Source organism: Girardinichthys multiradiatus, chromosome X, assembly GCF_021462225.1.
Source record: "Girardinichthys multiradiatus isolate DD_20200921_A chromosome X, DD_fGirMul_XY1, whole genome shotgun sequence".
Classification (NCBI taxonomy): Eukaryota; Metazoa; Chordata; class Actinopteri; order Cyprinodontiformes; family Goodeidae; genus Girardinichthys; species Girardinichthys multiradiatus.
The window spans coordinates 448,737-469,802 of NC_061817.1; the positions used below are offsets into that span (position 1 = coordinate 448,737).

At 39.7% G+C, this 21,066-nt stretch overlaps 2 protein-coding genes across 4 annotated transcripts in view; both read right to left on the minus strand.

The window, feature by feature from the left end:
* Window positions 1-690: 690 nt before the first annotated feature.
* LOC124863402 (monocarboxylate transporter 7-like) lies at window positions 691-15,211 on the minus strand. Of its 2 annotated transcripts, none has more exons than XM_047357764.1 (6): window positions 15,193-15,211; window positions 10,768-11,015; window positions 10,328-10,471; window positions 4,538-4,666; window positions 2,214-3,167; window positions 691-2,129 (listed from the first exon to the last, which is right to left on the minus strand). In XM_047357764.1, exons 2-6 carry the CDS (start codon window positions 10,997-10,999, stop codon window positions 1,876-1,878), a joined length of 1,713 nt encoding a protein of 570 aa, XP_047213720.1. In that variant the 5' UTR covers window positions 11,000-11,015; window positions 15,193-15,211; the 3' UTR covers window positions 691-1,875. The 2 variants fall into 2 exon arrangements, with proteins under 2 accessions (XP_047213720.1, XP_047213719.1); XM_047357763.1 differs by lacking the exon at window positions 15,193-15,211 and adding an exon at window positions 13,907-14,244.
* A 4,916-nt stretch (window positions 15,212-20,127) lies between these two features.
* Window positions 20,128-21,066, minus strand: part of LOC124863408 (WD repeat domain phosphoinositide-interacting protein 1-like) — a 33,762-nt gene continuing 32,823 nt past the window's right edge. For both annotated transcript variants that reach the window (XM_047357772.1, XM_047357773.1), the window contains exon 13: window positions 20,128-20,709. In XM_047357772.1, coding sequence (XP_047213728.1) covers window positions 20,668-20,709 — 42 coding nt within the window. In that variant the 3' untranslated portion in view covers window positions 20,128-20,667. The remainder of the gene's footprint in view (window positions 20,710-21,066) is intronic.

Sequence of the window (21,066 nt, forward strand, 5' to 3'; positions counted from 1 at the left end):
AGCCAATCAGCATGAAACATTCTGAAAAATGTGGTCGTCTAGAGAATATATCAAGCGCCTCAATGTGACATACGAGTACATATTGTGCCTTTTCAATCCGTCATGTTCCTGCGTTTATAGCTTACTGCGCTAATTACTGGGTTTTATTTTGTTGCTACTCTATTATGATTATTATTTATGGTTTTATTTCCCTATCCAAGCATTACAGTCATCAGTCCATGTATTCATTTTCTTGTGTGTCATGGTGTGTGTGTATGTCAGAACATCTGAAACAGAATAAAGTATAAAAACGTGAGGGGTTATGAATACTCAGCAGAGGTTATAGCAGTCTCTTCATGATATGGTAACGTGATGCAAAACATGGAAAAACTGGAACACCTGCTTAACATGTCCAGGTTCAATGATGAGAGGGCTTTATTTTCCAGGGCAACACAATAGGCCTTTAAATACGGTTTTAGACAGTCTGCTTCCCCATATTACTTTCTGTGGGTTGCGTTGGTTTCCTAAAGTCTTCCTGCAACTATTAGTTTTGAAAGTTAGAATATAGTAGATATATGATGCCTCTCTATGGATGAAACCAGTGTCACAGTCCATGGTGCTGAAGCATCATTTTACCACGTCTGAGTGGAGATGCATCAGTACTTTCTGGCACGTTAGCTCCTGAAATAAACTTTACAAAACACCAACATAGTTGTTTTAGAGATTTTATTTAAAAAATCACAAGGTATGTGGTACATCACTTATCAGGAATGTACCTGCCTGACACTTCATTAAAAAAATTACAAAATAAGAAAGACATCAAATAAACATTTTAAATACATTTTCTAAGCTAACCCTTAACTTGGCTCCGAGGCTGCAGAGGAGACAGTTTTGCATACATGACATATGAGACCATGTCAACATCCAGCGTTTTCCAACCAGTCACAAACTAAGCGGTCTGTTGAATGATCATTGCTTTTGAATTTGTCTGGCATCAAGGGGAGTTCTACAGTACAGCAACAGGATCATGAAGAGATAAAAGAATTGTTCTTTTATTCAGAGCAGCACAGAATTAAAGATTCATGCATCCTTTAACCTCCATGATCAGAGCTCTGACTCCATGAGCTCACTCTGGAGGATCAGATGCTGCAGTGATCATGATAGAGATTCTAAGGATAAGATTTGTTGTACAGACTCATCTTCAGATCAACAATCTGCAGAGCTTGTGTCGGTCTCTTGAGCAGCAGAATGTTTGTTCAATTATTGTGAAGCTGGTCCCATTCAGACAAGCTGTGCTTACTGCTCTCACTATTTTATCTAAAGCCTCAAACACAGTTACTCACAGGAACACGTTTCATTTATTTATGAAATGAATTCATTTATTTGTTTATTAATCAAATGTGAACCAACAACCAGCAGAACACGGACAGACAGCAGACTTTGAACCATTTTTACCTGTCTGTTACTGGTCTGGGAAAACATCCGAAAAATAAATAAGTAAGTTACTCCAAATGGTTTTTATTTCTTTATGACAGAAAATCACCCTAAATACTGGTTCAGATGTCTGCTGTCAGTCAGACTATAGTGTTTACTGTAAAAAGAGAGAAGAGGCTAGGGACCAAAAGCATCAGTCAGACATGACCTCCTATCTGTGCTGCTCTATGGTCCACATTCTTAAAGCAAACAGATATGATGACATAGACCCAGCAGCCATGTCTTGGGTCTCCAGCAGAAAACGTTTCCTTTCTGTGAAGAACTGGACTTCAGGCTTGCTTAAAAGTGAGTTAGCAACACCTGAGGTTTGATCAGCAGCAGCTGACGTCACAGACAGCACATGCAGAACTCTGGATTCTACTTTGTTGGTTTCTATGAGGTAAAGTCCTGCTGTGGTCATTCTCAAATAACTGAGCGGTTGTCCTCAGCCTGTTTGACTGAACTGTTCTCAACCAAGTCGACCTCCAGAAAGTCCAATGGGTTACTGTCCTGAGATATATTTTTCTCTTCTTCTGTGTTCTTGTTTCTGTTCATTCTTTGGCACACTCCAGACTTGACCACACCAACCAGAGCCAGGCAGACAGCACTGAGTCCCATTCCTGCTGCACATGAGTAAAAAGCTGCTCCATAGTTCTGAGTGACATCCACCAACACACCTGAAGGCAAAGAGAAGTCAGATGTTAGGATTTAGAGACTATCACAGATGGTTCAAATAAAACAGCAAAAGAAGCTAACTTTACCTCCTAGTGGGGGCCCAGCCAGGCCAGCAAAGCTCTGGATGAAGACGTAGACTCCAACACATGAAGGCAACTTCTGGATGCCAACCACTTCCTCCTCAGCCAGCAGGGGGATGTGTGTGGAGCCAACTGTGCCCATGAAGAAGCCGTAGAGAGCACAGCAGACCAACAGGCCCCAGAACTCCCACACAATAGTGAAGGCCACCAGAACCAGGGACATGAGAATTACACACCCCAGCAGTACATGGGTCTTCTTACAGCGAACTTTGTTTAACACTACGCCAATGGAAAAGCGGCCAAAGATTTCAGCCACAGCCATCACAGACAGCATGTAGGAGGCCATGCTGGGCTCCACGCCCCGGCTTTTGCTCAGTTCAATGATGTAAAGTTGTGGAGCAAAGAAGCCCAACGTTGCAAACAGGCCGAAGAGCGAGTACCATATGAAGGCACCGTCTTTAAGCATAGAGAAGTCCAAGAGTTTGGGGGTGGAGGGCTGGAGGGGACAGGCCTCTCCCTCTGATAGTTCTACATCAAGCTCCTCCTTGACTGGGCTGGGAGGGGTGCTGGGAGGGGTGCTGGGGGGGGTGCTGGGAGGCATGGATGCTGATTTCTCCAGGATCTCTTTGTCCTGATCCCCCCACCGCATCAGAGCCTTTGCCTCTGTTTCAGCGTTTCCGAGGTCTTCGTCAGACGTTGAGAGGGACGTTACACCTGAGTCCCCAGAACCCTGGGAGATGGCTGAGCTGAGGGAGGTTCGTGTTTGTTCGTTCTCCAGCTCATAATCACTTTGGATCTGCTTCAGAGACAGGGAGTCTGAGTCACTGTCCTCCTTTACAGGCTCCGACTCAATTCTGATTGGACGTAGGAGGATGCCAAAGCCAATAACAGATGCCTGCATGACGCCGAGAACAACCAGACAGTAGCGCCAGCCGATGACCTCCTTCAGTCTGGTGAAGGCTGTAGAGACATGTTCACTGTGATTCATATTGTTATTGTTTTTATGTAGAACATAATTACAACTATTATGATACTTTCACGTAAAGGTTTCTACTTCTAGAATGACTCACAACTGTCCTCACATCCTTAAATCCACAAACTTCACTGTTTTATTGGCATTTCATGTGACACACAACAGTCCATCATTTAAGTTCTATTTCTAGCCTCAGATGTTTGTTAGAGAACATCTGAGAACAAGCAGCATCATGAAGACCAAGGACCACAGCAGACAGCTCAGAGAGAAAATTGTGGAGAAGTTTAAAGCAGGTTAGATTCTACAACAATATCTCAAGTTTTGACATCTCTCAGAGCTCATCATCTGAACATGGAGAGATGGAGCAACTGCAGACCAAACAACACGTTGATGTCCACCTAATCAAAGACACAGCCAAGAGGACTATGGTAACTCTAGAGGTGCTGCAGAGATCCACGGGTTAGGTGGAGGAACCTGCCATAGGACAGCTACTTGTCTAGCCTTTGTGAAAGATTGGAAAAAAGAAAGCCACAAGGAAAGTCGGAGACACAGCAAACATGTTGAAGAAGGTGCTCTACTCAGAGGAGTCCAAAACTGAACTTTTTTGGCCTTCATGCCACTGCCATAGTGTATGGCAGAAAAATAATACTGCAAATCTACCTGAGCACACAATCCCTACTGTGACACATGATGGTGGCAACACTATTTGTTTGGCAGGGACAGGAAGAAGCTGGTCAGAGACGATGGAGAGCTGGACAAGATGGATGGAGCTAAATCCAGGACAGACCTGGAAGAAAACTTCTTAGAGGCTGCAGAATACCTTAGACTAGGTTGGAGGTTATCCTTCCATCAGGACAACCACCCTAAACATACAGCCAGAGATACAATGGGGTGATTTAGATCAAAGCAGATTCATGAGTAAGAATGGCCTAGTCAAAGTACAGAATCAGTGACAAGACTTGAAACTTGATTGTTACAGACACTCTCCATCCAATATGGGTGAGTTGAGCTGCTTGCAAAAAAGACTGAAGAAACATTTAGTTGTGTAGAAGCTGGTGGAGACAAATGCCTAAATGATTTACAGCTGGAACTACAACCATATACAAATAATTCAGAAATCTGAAAATCATCTATGATTTTCCTTCCATAGCCAGAAAATCCTAATTAAAGACATGGATGTTTGTGACTGCAACCTGACAAACACGTTGCAACATTAAGGTACTTTACATGTTTGATAGCATCAAAGAACATTTCTCTGACATGAGTTCAATAATAAGTATGTTTCATTCTGTGCTTTTTACATTTTCTATGTTATAACGGGCAGAAAGAGTAAGATTTAGGAGACTGTATAACTCACCAGGTGCAAATGCGAAAATGGCGAAGGATTCTCCAGAGGAAGCGATGGAAGTGACGAGGGCTCGCCGCCTGGAAAAGTACTGGGCTAGGATGGTGACCGTGGGGAGGAAAGCGAGGCAGAAACCAAACCCTAAAAAGAGACGAGAAAAGAAAAAGGGGACATGACAGCCACTGGTCCGATTGATAGGAACACTGCATGGCTAGGGGGGTGGGTCAAAGAGTCAAGCCGCCGGGTCCCTCCTTTGTCAAAGATGGCAGGCTGCTTGAGAGGAGACAGGGTTGCTACAGCCACGGCTGGAAGACAAAATGCATGTAAAGACAACAAGAGACAAAGGGAGAGAGAAGAAGGAATTGTAAAGTTAGCCATGTTCCACTGGAGAGGCAGACATGGTATTCATGGTGGGAGAGCTAGCAGTGCCTTCTGTTAAAAAAAAATAACGTTACTGTTCTCTAATACAAAGATTACTAATTTAGTCATATTCCAAGATATCATTTCCCCCCAGAAATGTTATACTGTTATCTCAGGCTTGTGTTGTTTCTGTCTGTCCCTCCTAGAAAGCTTTTGCCTGGTTCACAAGGCAACGTTTTAAAACTGTTGCTTGATTTCAAAACCTGATGATTCCCTTAGCTCTTAGCAGCCATGACTTTATGGGATTCTTCTTAAATAAAATTGATTCCATTAAAAATAAAATCTTTGACATACTCCTGAAGATGATTACTTCATCCTCAGCAAGTGAGACAACATTGGAAATAACTGCAGAACCTGATCTGTGTTTGGACTGTTCTGATCCTGTGGAGCTTCCTGAGTTATCAGAAATATTAACTTCATCTAAACCTTCAACTTGTATGTTAGACCCAATCCCAACCAAATTATTTAAGGAAGTGTTCCCTCTGATTACCAGCCCTGTTTTAGATATGATTAATCTATCTTTAGTAAATGGATCAGAACCACAGGCTTTTAAGTTAGCTGTAATTAAACCTTTACTTAAGAAACCTTCACTTGATCGAGATGATTTAATAAACTACAGACCTATATCCAATCTTCCATTCTTATCTAAAATTCTTGAGAAAATAGTTTCTAATCAAATGTGTGAACATTTATACAGCAATGACCTGTTTGAAGAGTTTCAGTCAGGTTTCAGAGCTCATCATAGCACTGAAACAGCTCTGCTGAAAGTCACTAATGATATTCTTATGGCCTCAGATAATGGACTTGTGTCTGTTCTGGTTCTGTTAGATCTCAGTGCTGCATTTGATCCAGTCGACCATAATATTCTCTTAGAAAGGCTGGAATATGCTGTAGGGATCAGGAGAACAGGGTTAGGCTGGTTTAAATCTTATCTGTCTGACAGATTCCAGGTTGTTCATGTAAATGATAAATCATCTTTAAACTCCAGGGTTAATTGTGGAGTACCACAGGGTTCAGTACTTGGGCCAATTCTCTTTACTATATGCTTCCAATAGGTCAAATTATCAGGCAGCATAGGATAAATGTTCACTGTTACGCTGATGATACTCAGCTTTACTTATCCATAAATCCTGATGAGCCCAACCAGTTAGATAGACTACAAGCATGTCTTGAAGATATAAAAACTTGGATGACTTTAAATTTTTTGCTTCTAAATTCAGACAAGACAGAAGTTGTCGTCTTTGGACCGGAGTATTTAAAAAAGAAACTGCTTAGTCAGTCAATTAACCTGGATGGCAATAAATTGACCTCCGGTAATAAAGTAAAAAACCTTGGTGTTAACTTTGACTAGGACATGTCATTTACAGTGCCTTGTAAAAGTATTCGGCCCCCTTTAACTTTTCAACCTCTTGCCACATTTCAGGCTTCAAACATAAAGATATAAAATTCAAATTTTTTGTGAAGAATCAACAACAAGTGGGACACAATCATGAAGTGGAATAAAATTTATTGGATGTGTCAAACGTTTTTAACAGATAAAAAACTGAAAAGTGGGGTGTGCAATATTATTCGGCCCCCTTGCATTAATACTTTGTAGCGCCACCCTTTGCTACAATTACAGCTGCAAGTCTCTTGGGGTTTGTCTCTATCAGTTTTCACATTGAGAGACTGAAATTCTTGTCCATTCTTCCTTGTAAAACAGCTGGAGCTCAGTGAGGTTGGATGGAGAGCGTTAGTGAACAACAGTCTTCAGCTCTTTCCACAGATGCTCGATTGGATAGAGGTCTGGACTTTGACTTGGCCATTCCAACACCTGAATACGTTTATTTGTGAACCATTCTATTGTAGACTTGGCTTTATCGTCCCAGTCTCAGGTCTCTTGCAGACTCCAACAGGTTTTCTTCCAGAATGGTCCTGTATTTGGTCCCATCCATCTTCTCATCAATTTTTACCATCTTCTCTGTCCCTGCTGATGAAAAGCAGGCCCAAACCATGATGCTGCCACCACCATGTTTAACAGTGGGGATGGTGTGTTCAGGGTGATGAGCTATGTTGCTTTTACACCAAACATATCGTTTTGCATTGTGGCCAAACAGTTTGATTTTGGTTTCTTCTGACCAGAGCACCTTCTTCCACATGTTTAGTGTGTCTCCCAGGTGGCTTGTGACAAACTTTAAACGAGACTTTTTATGGATATCTTTGAGAAATGGTTTTCTTCTTGCCACTGTTCCATAAAGGCCAGATTTGTGCCGTGTACGACTGATTGTTGTCCTATGGACAGACTCTCCCACCTCAGCTGTAGATCTCTGCAGTTCATCCAGAGTGATCATGGACCTCTTGGCTGCATCTCTGATCAGTCTTCTCCTTGTTTGAGATGAAAGTTTAGAGGGACGGCCGGGTCTTGGTAGATTAGCAGTGGTCTGATACTCCTTCCATTTCAATATGATTGCTTGCACAGTGCTCCTTGGGATGTTTAAAGCTTGGGAAATATTTTTGTATCCAAATCCAGCTTTAAACTTCTCCACAACAGTATCTTGGACCTGCCTGGTGTGTTCCTTGGTCTTCATGATGCTCTCTGTGCTTTGAACAGAACCCTGAGACTATCACAGAGCAGGTGCGTTTATACGGAGACTTGATGACACACAGGTGGATTCTATTTATCATCATCAGTCATTTGGGACAAGATTGGATCATTCAGAGATCCTCACTGAACTTCTGGAGTGAATTTGCTGCACTGAAAGTAAAGGGGCTGAATAATATTGCACGCCCCACTTTTCAGTTTTTTATTTGTTAAAAACGTTTGACACATCCAATAAATTTCATTCCACTTCATAATTGTGTCGCACTTGTTGTTGATTCTTCACAAAAAATTAGAATTTTATATCTTTATGTTTGAAGCCTGAAATGTGGCAAGAGGTTGAAAAGTTCAAGGGGGCTGAATACTTTTGCAAGGCAATGTAAATCCCATATTAAACAGGTTTCTAGGATTTCCTTCTTTCACCTCCAGAACATTGTCAAACTTAGAAATATCCTATCTAGGAGTGACGCTGAAAAACTAGTCCATGCATTTGTTACTTCAAGGCTGGACTATTGTAATTCTTTACTATCAGGATGTCCACAAAATGCAGTTAAAAGCCTTCAGCTGATTCAAAATGCTGCAGCAAGAGTTCTGATGAAAATTAAAAAGAGAGATCATATTTCTCCTATTTTAGCTTCCCTTCATTGGCTCCCTGTTAAATCCAGAATAGAATTTAAAATTCTCCTCCTCACATATAAAGCCCTTAATGATCTAGCTCCATCATACATCAGAGATCTGATTGGTCCATATGTTCCTAACAGAGCACTTTGTTCTCAGACTGCAGGTTTACTGGTGGTTCCTAGATTCTCTAGAAGTAGAATGGGAGGCAGATCCTTTAGTTATCAGGCTCCTCTCCTGTGGAACCAGCTCCCAGTTTTAGTCCGTGAGGCAGACACCCTGTCTACTTTTAAGGCTAGGCTTAAAACTTTCCTTTTTGATAAAGCTTATAGTTAGAGTGGCTTAGTTTATCCTGAACTATCTCTGTAGTTATGCTGCTATAGGCTTAGGCTGCTGGAGGACATAATGACCACTTTCACCCTCTTTGCTACATTCTCATACTACTCTCCAATTTTGCATTATTTGCTGTTATTTCAGCTTTTAACTTTATGTTCTCTCTATTCTCTTCCTAGAAGCTACAACTGGCCTGACTCTGTGTCTACCTGTGACACCTTTCTGGAGAGGGGAATCGTCTGAGCTTCTGCTGGCAACAACTTAATGCTCACCTTCTACAGATGATCCACATGACCCTGTCTTTTAGTGTTTAACCCTTTCTCTCTCCTAGACATGGCTACTGACTGAGCTTCTACTGTAACTAACTCTATGTGCTCTCTTTCAGACTCTAACCTTGAAAACTGGCTCAGAGTTTATCTGTTCTTTCTTTCTAGATGAAACGACTAAAGGAGCTACATCCATTAACATTTACTTCTCCTTCCCATAGAAAGTACTCCTGGATCAGTGCTTATTTGTTCTCTTTGTGTCTCTGCTCTGTTCTCTCAAACCTCCAGTCGGTCGTGGCAGATGGCCGCTCACACTGAGCCTGGTTCTGGTTCTGCTGGAGGTTTCTTCCTGTTAAAAGGGAGTTTTTCCTCTCCACTGTCGCTACATGCATGCTCAGTATGAGGGATTGCTGCAAAGTCAACACCAGTGACTGTCCACTGTCTCTACATGTTCTTCCAGGAGGAGTGAATGCTGCAAGTCACTGACTGGATGCAATCTGCTGGGTTTCCTTAGATAGAAAAACTTTTTATCCAATTTGAATAAATAACTGAATCTGACTGAACTGTTCAATGGTTACGATTAATTTGAATGTATGAACCTGACTGTTGTGAAGAACCTTGAGACGACATGTGTTGTGAATTGGCGCTATATAAATAAACTGAATTGAATTGAAATTGAATGATGATAATAAAATCGTAGGTATAACAGGTTTGGTCTTACAGTGTGAGGTGTCCAGGAACACAGCAAGCACAACACACACCACAAACATTTAGATGTCAGACAGGAAATCTCTAGAGATCAAACGTGAGTTCAGAATAAATAAATATGGCCCATAAGGAAGAAGCAATGGCGATAGTTTGTGGACTAATTTTAACAGAGAAAACAACAATACAAAAAGAAAAGGTGTTGGTTAAAGGAAACACATACTCTGTGTTTACATTGTTCTCTATTTCCTGGATAATTACAGTTCTAACAAACGTGCATAGATTTCTAGTGCACCATGGCAGCTGTCTGTCTCTGTGTTTTTATCACCTCGCTTTTTGATTGGCTACACGTCACATTCAACAGACTCGTTTGTCCTCGGGGAATGCCCCACGCACTAGGATATCGGGCCAAGACGATTCAACATGTTGAATATCTCTCATTTAAGGTCAGAGCGGCTCCAACTAGACCAGATCACTCTTAAAGCACCACACACAGCACGTATATCTCATTAGATTATCTTTAGAGCCATCACAGGGCATCCTTAAGATTGTCGGAAGGGGAAGATAGGGTCAATGGCATAATTATCATGCTGTGTGAACCAGGCATTAGGTAATAGACAGATCTCTCTATGTAGTGTTTCAGAGAAGTTCTTCACCTGTCAGTCATTAGACGATTCTTGAAAGGAATATACTGTTTCAGATTTTATTGACACTGCTAGAAGTCCCTTTAGTTTATAATATGTGGGCGTTAAACAAGATCACGGGGATAAGCAGAGGGAACTCCACTTTATAAAATGACACAAACATAGTCAGACAAACAAGTGTTCTACATAGACAGTCAGGTGGATAGGATGAGATGTTGTTTGTGTGAGTTTCTTGTACCTGAGATGATGCCAATACTGATGTACATCTCATTGATGCCGTTGATAAAGGCAGAGGAGATCATTCCCAGGCTCATGAGGAAGCCCCCCATCATGACCACAGGACGGCAGCCAAAGCGGTTGCTAAGCATCGAAGCCAGAGGGGCTGAGGGTGGAGTTGAAACACCATAATCAATAAATGTTGTGAACGGACGCTGTAGACACTGTGGTCAGATAAGGCTGACATTAAAACAGTGAAAACAATCTATCACTATTCTTCTGATTCACAGTTCTGCACTACTTTGTGTTGGTCTACGACATAAAATCCACATGAAACAGACTGAATGTGTGACAAATGAAGTGCATGAGCTGTACATGTGTTTGGTCTTCCACCTACAACAAAGACAACATTTCAAGTCCTAGTCACTTGTCAGAAATACCAGTAAAAACATAATGACTAACCTGTGAAGGCAAAGACAAACACAGAGATGGAGATGACCCAGGAGACCCGGCTGTTGGTCTCCTTAAACTCCGTCATGAGATCCTCGAGGAACACTCCAAGGGTCTTGAGGACTCCATACGTGTTGACTTCCACCATGAAGAAGGCCACAGCCACGGCCCAGCCCCACCCCCCTTCTGGCACCTCTGGGTAAACATTTGGACTCAAACAACGAGGTACTTTGGGAATCTTCATGGCTACAAGAGGCCTCCTGGTAAGAGAAACAGACATGAACATGAACCATAGCATGGCTCAGCAGAAAGACGAAGCTGCAGACATGGATTCTGTGTCGTCGTTTGAGGGGTGGAAGGATGTGGGGAGCTTCTTTGGTTCTCAAATTGTTCTACAAATAATTGTTGTACGCTGAGTTGCATTTTAGCAGGTATGACCTTCACAGAGGGGATGTTGCCATTATTAATCAGAAGTGACTTGAAGAAAAGGTCATTTGACGGAAACCTGAATGTTCTAATTTAGGTTGGGTCAATAGCTTCAACCATAGTTTTTTTCTTCCCCATATTTAGATATCCTCTGATAGTGACATACAAAATGGCTGAATGTTGAAGCATTGAAAAAGAGGAAATGAATCTTAAATCATTTAGTGTCATTTCATGCTAACAGCTCACACTCTACGGACGGGTCAGTGGTGTTGATGTTCTGCAGTCCGAATGACTTAAGTCCCAGAACAATTAAGCTAATGCATTGGCTCACTTTTTCTTTCTGAAAGACATAAAAGTACCTCCAAAAAAACAAAACAAAACCATTCCAACAACAAACCTTAAGGTTACGTTGATCTTCATTTTGTGTCTAAACATATCAACTATTACTGTGTTAAATGTGGGCTGAAGTTACCAGATGGGACTAAGAATCCCAAGCAGACATGAGGAGATTTGAAAACCTGTTTTCCCTCTGAAATATGATCCATGCATATGCAGCTTTTTAAAGTCTCATCTACTTTAGATTTTGAACCACTGATTCATTTAAATGTTTTTTTTAATGTTATTTTTTATAACTAATTCAGGAGCAGTATGTATTTTGTGTAAAAACTGTTGGCTTTAGGTTCTATGTAAATAGAAACCCTCATCTTTTTGTTCCTGAGCTTCAAATGTATAGAACCAAGTTTTTCTAGAAACGGTTTGACTACCTTTGATTCTTGCACTTTCCATGCATTAGATTAGGAACTCACTGTCCTCAGCCTGTGGTCTCAGTCTTTCAGGTGCAATGTTGGTGCAAATGCTGTGTTCTGTAAACAGTGTTCACTGCAGGGTTAATCTGTTGTTAGGGCTGCATAAAGTAGGGACAGGTGTTTAGGACCACATAAAAACGAGAGCATTACCACTAAGGCCTGATGAGCCATTTTAAATAAAGCTCCTCCACTATAGATAACTGTCCCAACACAAAACATTTTTAGATCATAGGTCATTTTCATAGCTGTAAGCTTATTATCTCAGATGTAAGAGTGAACTGTAGGGGGTCTGATACGTTTATACTGATTAAAAAATGTTTTATTGCAGAGACTTTGACTTGTCGCGTCAGGATCAGCACAGGGTCAACTGGCAACCAGTTCCTCCGAGACACTTAAACACTTTAATGAACAAAGCAGATTCTAGTGAGAGCTTCCAGTGAACTACACACCAGATTTTATTGTGGTTCAATTTCATTTATATTCATATCATAACAACTGAATAGCAGGTATCTAAGACTGTCTCAGGAATCCTGTCAGAAATAAGTTGTGGGCTAGTTTTAGGCAGAAGCAAGAAGCACTGCCAGTTTACATTACCTCACCCTGTTTTAAAGGGTTACATATTTATTTATTGCATAATATTGAGTATGGACATCAGGCAAGCAATGGTGACTATGTCTTTTTATTGAGTCCTCTTATAAGTTGACTGAATATTAACAATAATTTATTACTTAGTAACCACACCCCAGAAAACTGTGAACAGAGATCAGAACATACCCTGGTTCTAGCTTCTGAATGCTGAAAACTTGCTACTTTTCCTCGTGTTGTTATTAAATGTCTGTTTTAGACACAAACTCTCAATCAACAATTTTCACCTTGACTGTCTGGTAGAAAACACAGACTGCTGTTGGTAATGCTGCTTCACTAATAACTAATATGAGATTCTATACTGAGTTATACTCGCAATCTGTACATCTGTGATGGTTAAAATATTTGTGACACATTTGGCGTGATGTCACCTCTACTCCTAACAAATCACTAATGACCACTTAAAACAGGAATATTTCTCTGAGTGAAATCATTTAAATTAAAATCAACTTTTCAAGAACATGGAGATCGAAAGTTAGACGTAATTTTGATTGGTAAATCCTTAGTTTTCCTGCCATCTTTTAAAGCTTCTCAGACCAGTTATCCATTTCAGTACACAATCATCTATGAAATTAATCAATATCCAAAAATGTTATGAGCTCATTCATTTTTGACTTTTTAACTCTTCTACCTCGTTATCAAATTGCATTCAGAGCACTTTCTACGCTATTCATGCTCACGTTTTATCTAAAGAACTTTACGGATTATTTTGAAATGATTTTGTAATTCTAATCCTAAAATGTGTTTTAGCTAGCAGCGCGCACTCCGCGTGGTATTTGGTGAAACTGCTTGTTTTTGACTCAGACCATTTTAACCGGATTGGTCTGGTTTTTATCGGTATGTTTAGCGTAAAAGAACCGTGCTCTCGTCTTGTTTTCTGTGTTTGGGTTGTACGCACTGCAGAGGCAGCGGGATGATGTCAACGTGCCGCATGCGAGAGGTTTCTCCCACACTGATGCAGGCAGTTACCCCCGGGTCTAAATTTGCCCCTGCTTGCCTGGCAGCGCCTCACAACAGGAAGAGCTCTTCAAACATTTCACTTGGACCAGATTTCCCCCTGTTATCTTAACCAAGTTGGAACTGGCTTATAAACGTCTTTTTGAAAAGGAATGATAGTAGACGGAACATTTACGTATCAGTAAAAAAAAAAAACATTATATGTAATAAAAAGTTAAATTTAAAATAAGTAAAGACTTGCATTTGCAATGAAGCGGATAGGAGGCAGGCTGAAGAACGGAGGTTAACCAGCATCTTGGAGCCAAGTTCACACTTACCGGCAGAGCTGAGCAGTGGATGGGAGGCAGTCTTTTGAATCTTGTGGACTTCTTGCTTCCTTTATCTGTTCGTCATTTTGGTATCTTTATGATTTCTAAAGATTGGTGTTTTTCTTAGTTCGACAGAGCAGCAGTTAAACACTTATATTGTTTTAATATTTAAATATCTAAAACGATATTTAAATATTTTTCGCGCTAAAATGGAACTATTTGTTAAATACATCTACTTCCTCAGTGTGTAAGTCTTTTCTGTCAGCGGCAGCATCCTTTGTCTTCAGAGTTATGTCCTGCCTGTCTTCGCAGCCCTTTACCGGCTTCAGCCGGTATATTCAAACGCGGGCACGCGGGTCCCCGGCTTCATGAACGCGCAGCTCTTCACTGCGCCCACGCGTCTGCCGTACACGTGCATCTTCAATGTGCCTCGAGCCGTCGCTGTCTCTCGTCGCGTTTACTGTAACATGAAAAAAAAATGTACCACACTAAAGAAAGGACGATTAACTGTGGCCTTTATCAGACACAAAGGGGGAAAAACTGATATTTTGAATAGTTTGCGTTTCTACGAGAACCAAATCGGGGTTTCCGTTAGGTAGAATGTAATTTGTCAGATTTTACCATGGATCCTGAATGCAGATGCGCCAGTTGGCGCGCGCTACGTATACCTTGCGCATACCGGTCGCGCGGTTGGGATGAGCAGGTTTATTCCGGTCTAGAGGTGGTTTGAAACAGCTTCCCATTCAGCCTGCTGTGGTAGCGTCTATCTGTGTTCTGTTAAATTTTAATGTCACAAATCATTTATAAAAGGAACATTTCAGTGTGGTTATAAAAGATCATAGTTGGCTTTTTCTTTTTCCTTTAGCTGTTCTTTTTCCTGTTTTTCTTTTAGCTTAAAAACTCCATCAACTTGAGAAGTAAACAGCAGAAAGAATAAATATCTATCTAAAATACATGGATTTTATTGCTGTAATTAACCGTATTTTTGCAAATAATAAGTACTTAATTCATCAAGTAAATTAAAAACAGTCATGCTGCAGTTCACTGGTGTAGAAGGCGTGAGAAAGGAGAAGAGGAACATCAGGCTGTCTGGTAAAATATTAAAGATGCGTTTACATAAGTGGAGTTTGTCCTGAAAGTTGACTGCAAAGATTATGTAAGTCCCTGACCGTTTTCTATAGAAAATATTCTCTAAGTTTCTTCATGTGTAATTCAACTTAGCAACATTTAATGTTGATGAATATTTTAGCTAATTTAGCCAGTATTAAAGCATGTGAGATGTAAAGTTGACATACCTTTCTCGCAAGTGTGATGATTTTTCAGACTTCTGTGGCATGTTCTGAAGGCCCTTGGCCTCATATACTTGTATGGAAAAAGCAGGGGTGTGTCTAAGACAAGGCCGGACCAGGTCCTGCCCTAAATTTTGATAGGGCACACTATTCATTCATGAATAAAGTTTGTGGGTGGCTGTTGCACTTGGCAAATAATATTCACCAACAAAATGGTAAATGTTAAAAAGATTGATTTTCTTTTACCTCAAAACCTAATCACAAGTTTTATGTAGTGATATGGTCTATACTAGAAATGTACAAGTGCTCCATGAAATATTGGAGGGCAAATGGATGGACAGACAGATCTATAAAAGCCTCTTTTCTATGTGGCCAAGGATGTCACTAGTTTGCTTGTAATGAAAACACAAATAACACATGTCTGAAGTCTAAGGAGGCTATGGTGTCTGATTAAAGGACATTTGTAATCCAGCAGTCAATCTGTCAGTGAGCATTGGGTAGCTCCTAAAAAATGCAAAAATATTCATCAAATTCTCATCAAACCTGCTTCTTTTAAAGCCAACATTTGCTGTGTTTAGAGGAATTTCTTCACACGTAGTCTTCTTGACTCCCACAAATATATATATTTCATTTCATTTTATGCCAAATAGTACAGGTTCCTTCTGTCAAGTTGTGTCTGAAAATCCAGTCCAGATCAAACAAACAGACTGTACTGTATCAAAATTCACCTCAGAGATGACTTTCAGGGTGCCTCCCTGAGGTGACCCGCTCCAAACAAAGAAAACACCCCTTGTGCAGTAGAAACTCAGGTTTTTCACTCATCCTTTGTTATCAAGATCTTTGTTTTTCCAACCCATTACACGTAAATGTTGGAGGTTCTCTCTGCTAATATCTTCTATCTCCTCTCCCCCCTCTTTGTTCTCAGATCCAATTTGTTTTTGTGTCATCTCAGCAGCATGTAGTCCCTCAAGGTGGATGGTTTCAGCCAACAACAGATTTGTTGTTATTGGTGAAAGGTTGCAAGGTTGAGCGGATGAAGTTTCATCACTGTTTAAGCTGTAGATTGGAGTACACTGTGGTTGAAAGGTTGCTCAAGCATCACAGGATGTGTTGCGACCTTGTAGCTTGCAGTTGAAAGCCAGAAAGCAGAAATGAGAACATTTAAGCCATAAAAGGGGTGGACTTTAGAATGCCTGAACCACAGATGGTGGATAAGAAAACTCACAGCACAGCAAGTAGAAACAGTGCCAAGTCTGGCCTGGCTGTGAAAGTTGGCACAAGTATACCTTTTTAAAATCACTACAGGGAAATGTCTGTAATTGGCTGACCCTTTAGCCACACCCTACACCTGGGAACATGATGTAAAAACACAACAGAACAGCATAAAGAAATCTGAACTACTCAAAAAGTAAGGAGAAGAACTCCAAGGTAGCTGTTGTTGACTCTACTCTGCTGAGGTTTTCATGTTTTAACATGACCAGCTACCATTCTTTCCAAAAGCATAATAGTTTATATTTTTGCAGTTAGAATCTACAAAATAAAGAATTGGTGCAGCAACAATTAACAGTGTGCACAATACTTTGACCCCGCTGATGATAACAAAGACTGGTCAAAGTTAATTTTGAGAGAACACGTCACAAATGTCCAAATTCTGCCTGTCTACATGGAACAAAAACAGCATTTTTAGATTAGTTTTTAAAATGAGCCAATACCTATTAATGAACAATAGCATGTAAATAAGTGAGATTATAGTTAGGTGGTCCCATTATCTGGTTTATGTTAAGCACATAAAACTAAAAAGAAAAATAATCAAATGTAATACTACTAATAAAATGTAGAAGCACAATAACATAGACAAACTTAAATTTTGTTATGTTGACATTTCTGGCTTTCCATGAGCCATAATTTAAGATATTCTCTAAAAGAGGTGATGAGTGAGCGTTCCCATATATATTATTTGGGATTATATTCCAGATAACATATGGATGAAGAGAACAAATAGCTTCACCAAAAGCAGTTTTCCTGAATTAATAAATTGGAGTAAAAGTGGAGGAGGAGCATAACCATGAAATACGGTATAAGCTAATACAGAATTATTTTACAGTGACATTGATGGCAATATTTAGGCTTTTTATTATCTAACACTTTTAAAGATTGTTTATAAACTGGTTCAGTTTTAGTGTTATTTTGCAAGCTGAGATCCAACTTTCTATGCAATATGTCATGTTGCAAAAGGATCATAAACATAAATTTTTCCAGATGTTATTTCGTTCCAACAACAAACTTCAGTTTATTTATTTGGATTTTATGACCGACACAAAGTGATGCATATATTGTGATTTGGATGAAACATGACAATAGTTTTCTAAACTTGTTACATATAATGATTCAAAAAGGATAGTATGCATTTGTACTCTGCTCTCTTTCTGCCGGTACCCTAAAATGAAGTCTAAAGCTACCTGTTGCCTTGAGAAATCACCTAAATATTAAAAAAGGTTAATTTATGTGTAATCTAATCTTAGCTGTTCACTCATCAGACCAAGGAACACAGCAGACAGGTCAGGGAGAAGGTTCTGCTGAAGTGTAAAACCTACCAAGACATGGATGTCCACCTAAACTGACAGGCTGGGCATTAATCACAGAGGCAGCCAAGAGGTCCATGGTAACTCTGGAGAAGCTGCAGAGATCCACAGCTCAGATGGAAGACAGGATGACAGGTGTGAACCTGTGCATGATGTTTGATTCTCCACTTCACTTCACTTCATCCTACACTATAACACAGTTAGGATCTTAGTTTGGTTTACATTTTAAAATCACATGAAAATTTGTTTTCGACAGAATCAATAAATAATACGACTGATCTTTTTTCTGTTGTGTCAAATTGTCTCTCACTTCCTGTATCTGAAAGCACAATGCACATAACATTTTAACACCTAAGCAACAAGACTACTGCATTTGCTATGTGCAAACAACATACATTTCTAGTAGATTTTCCTGACATTTGCGTCCTTTAACAAAACCTGCAGTTAACAGAAAGGTTCCAGGAGATCATAAGGTTCGTATTGCACAAATGTTTTAGTCAGGACAAAAAGTCTTCAGCTGGTTTCGGGAGCAAGGCAATAAGTTCACTGAACTCCAGTGGTAGCCCTAGCCACCAGATCTCAATCTGGCAGAGCACCTTTGGGATATGGTGGAAAAGGAGATTCCCAACATAAATGTTAAGTCAACAAATCTGCAGGAACTTTGTGATGCTATTGTAAAATCTGGAGCAAAATTAGTAATGTAGATTAAGGTAGTTCTGATGGTAAATCAAATGAAGCACTGTGGTGTACCAAAAAAATGACCAGTGAGTGTATGTATTTAACATACAACAGAATGAAGACGTGTTTCTCCCTGAAATGAAAAAACTAAATGTTTGGGAGGGTTTTAAACACCGAGTTGTTAAACGTGAATTGTTCAGTGTATCGAGGTATTCCGTATCCAAACTTAGAGGAGTCAGACTTTTTATAAGAGGAAAACGGGATGCATGGTGACAGACATTCTTTTTTTCATTGGTCTGAAAGTGAGACACCTTTGTTGTTGCAGCTGTTGGTTGCTGTCCTTTCTAGACAATATTATTGGTGCTAGAAATCAGGGATTTTTGGGAGCTACTTGAGTTTATTAATTAGGGATGTTTGAACTCTGTTTGGTCACATTCAGGTTAGAAACACAGAGAATTACTAACAAGCCACAGAAGGAGGACTTCCATCACTTCATTTGTTTTAGGTGGGGAAAATTTGCTCTTCTGTTTTCATTATCTGATAACCTGTTACTTCATGCACCTATCAGTAATCCCACTTGTTTCTACCATTATTAGGTCAGAAATCTACAGTTATCATTGGCATTAATGTCATGAAATTTGGACTTTAAATGATGTTTGAAGACGAACTGTTTTCCAGGGTGCAATGATCATACAACAAGTAGCCTATTAGATTTGAATCTGTATGTATAATTTTGAACATGTGTACATTAAAGTGGAATTAATCCCAATGTAAAAGCATAACCCCACCCTCAGACAGATTTTGAAAAATGCCACCAAAGAGGGCAGTGCCAAGAGTCACTTGGCACTGTGGAGGACAGAATGGGTCCAGTTCTGAGTAGTAAGGTGATGTTAGCAGCATCATAGCTAGCATGGGCTATTGTTCAAAGCAGTAACAAGCTTTCAGAAAGTTTACATTTACATCTAGATTTATATTATCTCCAGTAAAGCATATGACCAAAGGCATAAAGCATAAAAGGATATGATCAATGCTCGCAATTCCAACTCCTGACTCGCTACATAGGGCGCATGTCTGAGTGAGATGGTTTTATACCCCAACACAGGGCTCTGATGCACAGATGTACCAAGATGTACCGTATTAACCAATTGGAAAATGCAACTGCAGTAGCCACCGTTCAACCCAAAGAGGGCACCACTAAGATGCTTTTAGGACCAATATTTACATTAAAATGTAGAAAAATTGCACAATAGCATAAAGATAGCACCTCTAGGGCCCAATTTATACAGTTTATCTCCAAAAAAAGTTGATTTTTGGTTTAGTTCCACTTTAAAGAAAGTCCAGAATAAATTCACACTCATGCACCCAACTCATACCTTTTTAAAATCACTGAAGTTGTAAGTTGTATCACCATTCCACCCCGCAAAAAGCCAGGTTTAAATGCATTTTTAAAAAGTCTAAATGAACATTCGACATTCAGGGCTATAATTATTGGATGTAAACATCTGCCCAGAACTGTACTTCCTGGACTTAAGATATTGACTGTTCTTAGATAGTCCATACAAACCCACATTAAATAAAAAGTTGGAATCCTGGTAGAAAAATTTCATTTGTAAAAGTCACAAATATCTATAAGCTAATACATTATTTTCAAAAATGCATGACACAAAACAGGACATTGATATTGTTTTGCATAGTTTCAGTCTTCTATGAGTTTAATATTTAGTTTCTTCTTTTTTTGGGCTTGTGCAATTGGCAAATTACATTTTACTTTTACAAAACATATGAGGCACAAAGAAACATACAGTACTTATTCACCTTCTGAAAATTCTCCAGGAGGCATATACAGAAACACTGAATGTGATAAAATACTATGTACAATAAAATATATGTGAACTGAAATACTAAGAAAAAACCTAATTGTGCTACAATAATGCATGTCAATAGTATATTTGACAAGTAACAATAAAATAAAAGTTTTGGGTATATTTCGTACCCACGCATGCACCTCATATTTCCAGAAAAGTCATCATGTTGACTTGTTTTGGGTGTTGTATAAAACCAACAGTGATCATTGTCAAATGTTTTTTTGGAAATCACAGACAGCTTGTTTTCCCTACTGTATGACCTTTAAGTGTTTTCTCCTCTTCACTCAGTAATTATTTGACACTTAATTTTTCTGTTCATCTTGCTGGCCGATGCCTGTGTTTGTTCTTCTACAGCCTCACTCCTGGCCACCTCCAGTCCTGCTGCGGCACCAACCGATCTACCAAAACACATCAACACACTTGTTAGTTTTGCCTACAGTATTTTCCACAGCCAAGGTCCCAAATCTTTACAATCAGGACAATTCTGGCATATGTTCTATGGATTTTAGGAGTTTTTTATTGTTATTTATGAATCACTTTTAGAGCATTTTTTTTGAGTTTGATTATCAGTCTCAACAATTGAGCTGGCTGGTTTCGGGACAAAGGGACAGTTCCGATTTTTAAAGTGAGGTTTATGCGAAGTAACTGCCAGTAATAGGTTGTTTTAGTACAGGAGAAAAGATGCTATGTTGCAGTAAGTTTGTAGAAAAATAAAGAATCCTTTAAGAGGAGGAAGGCTAACATTTAATCAGACA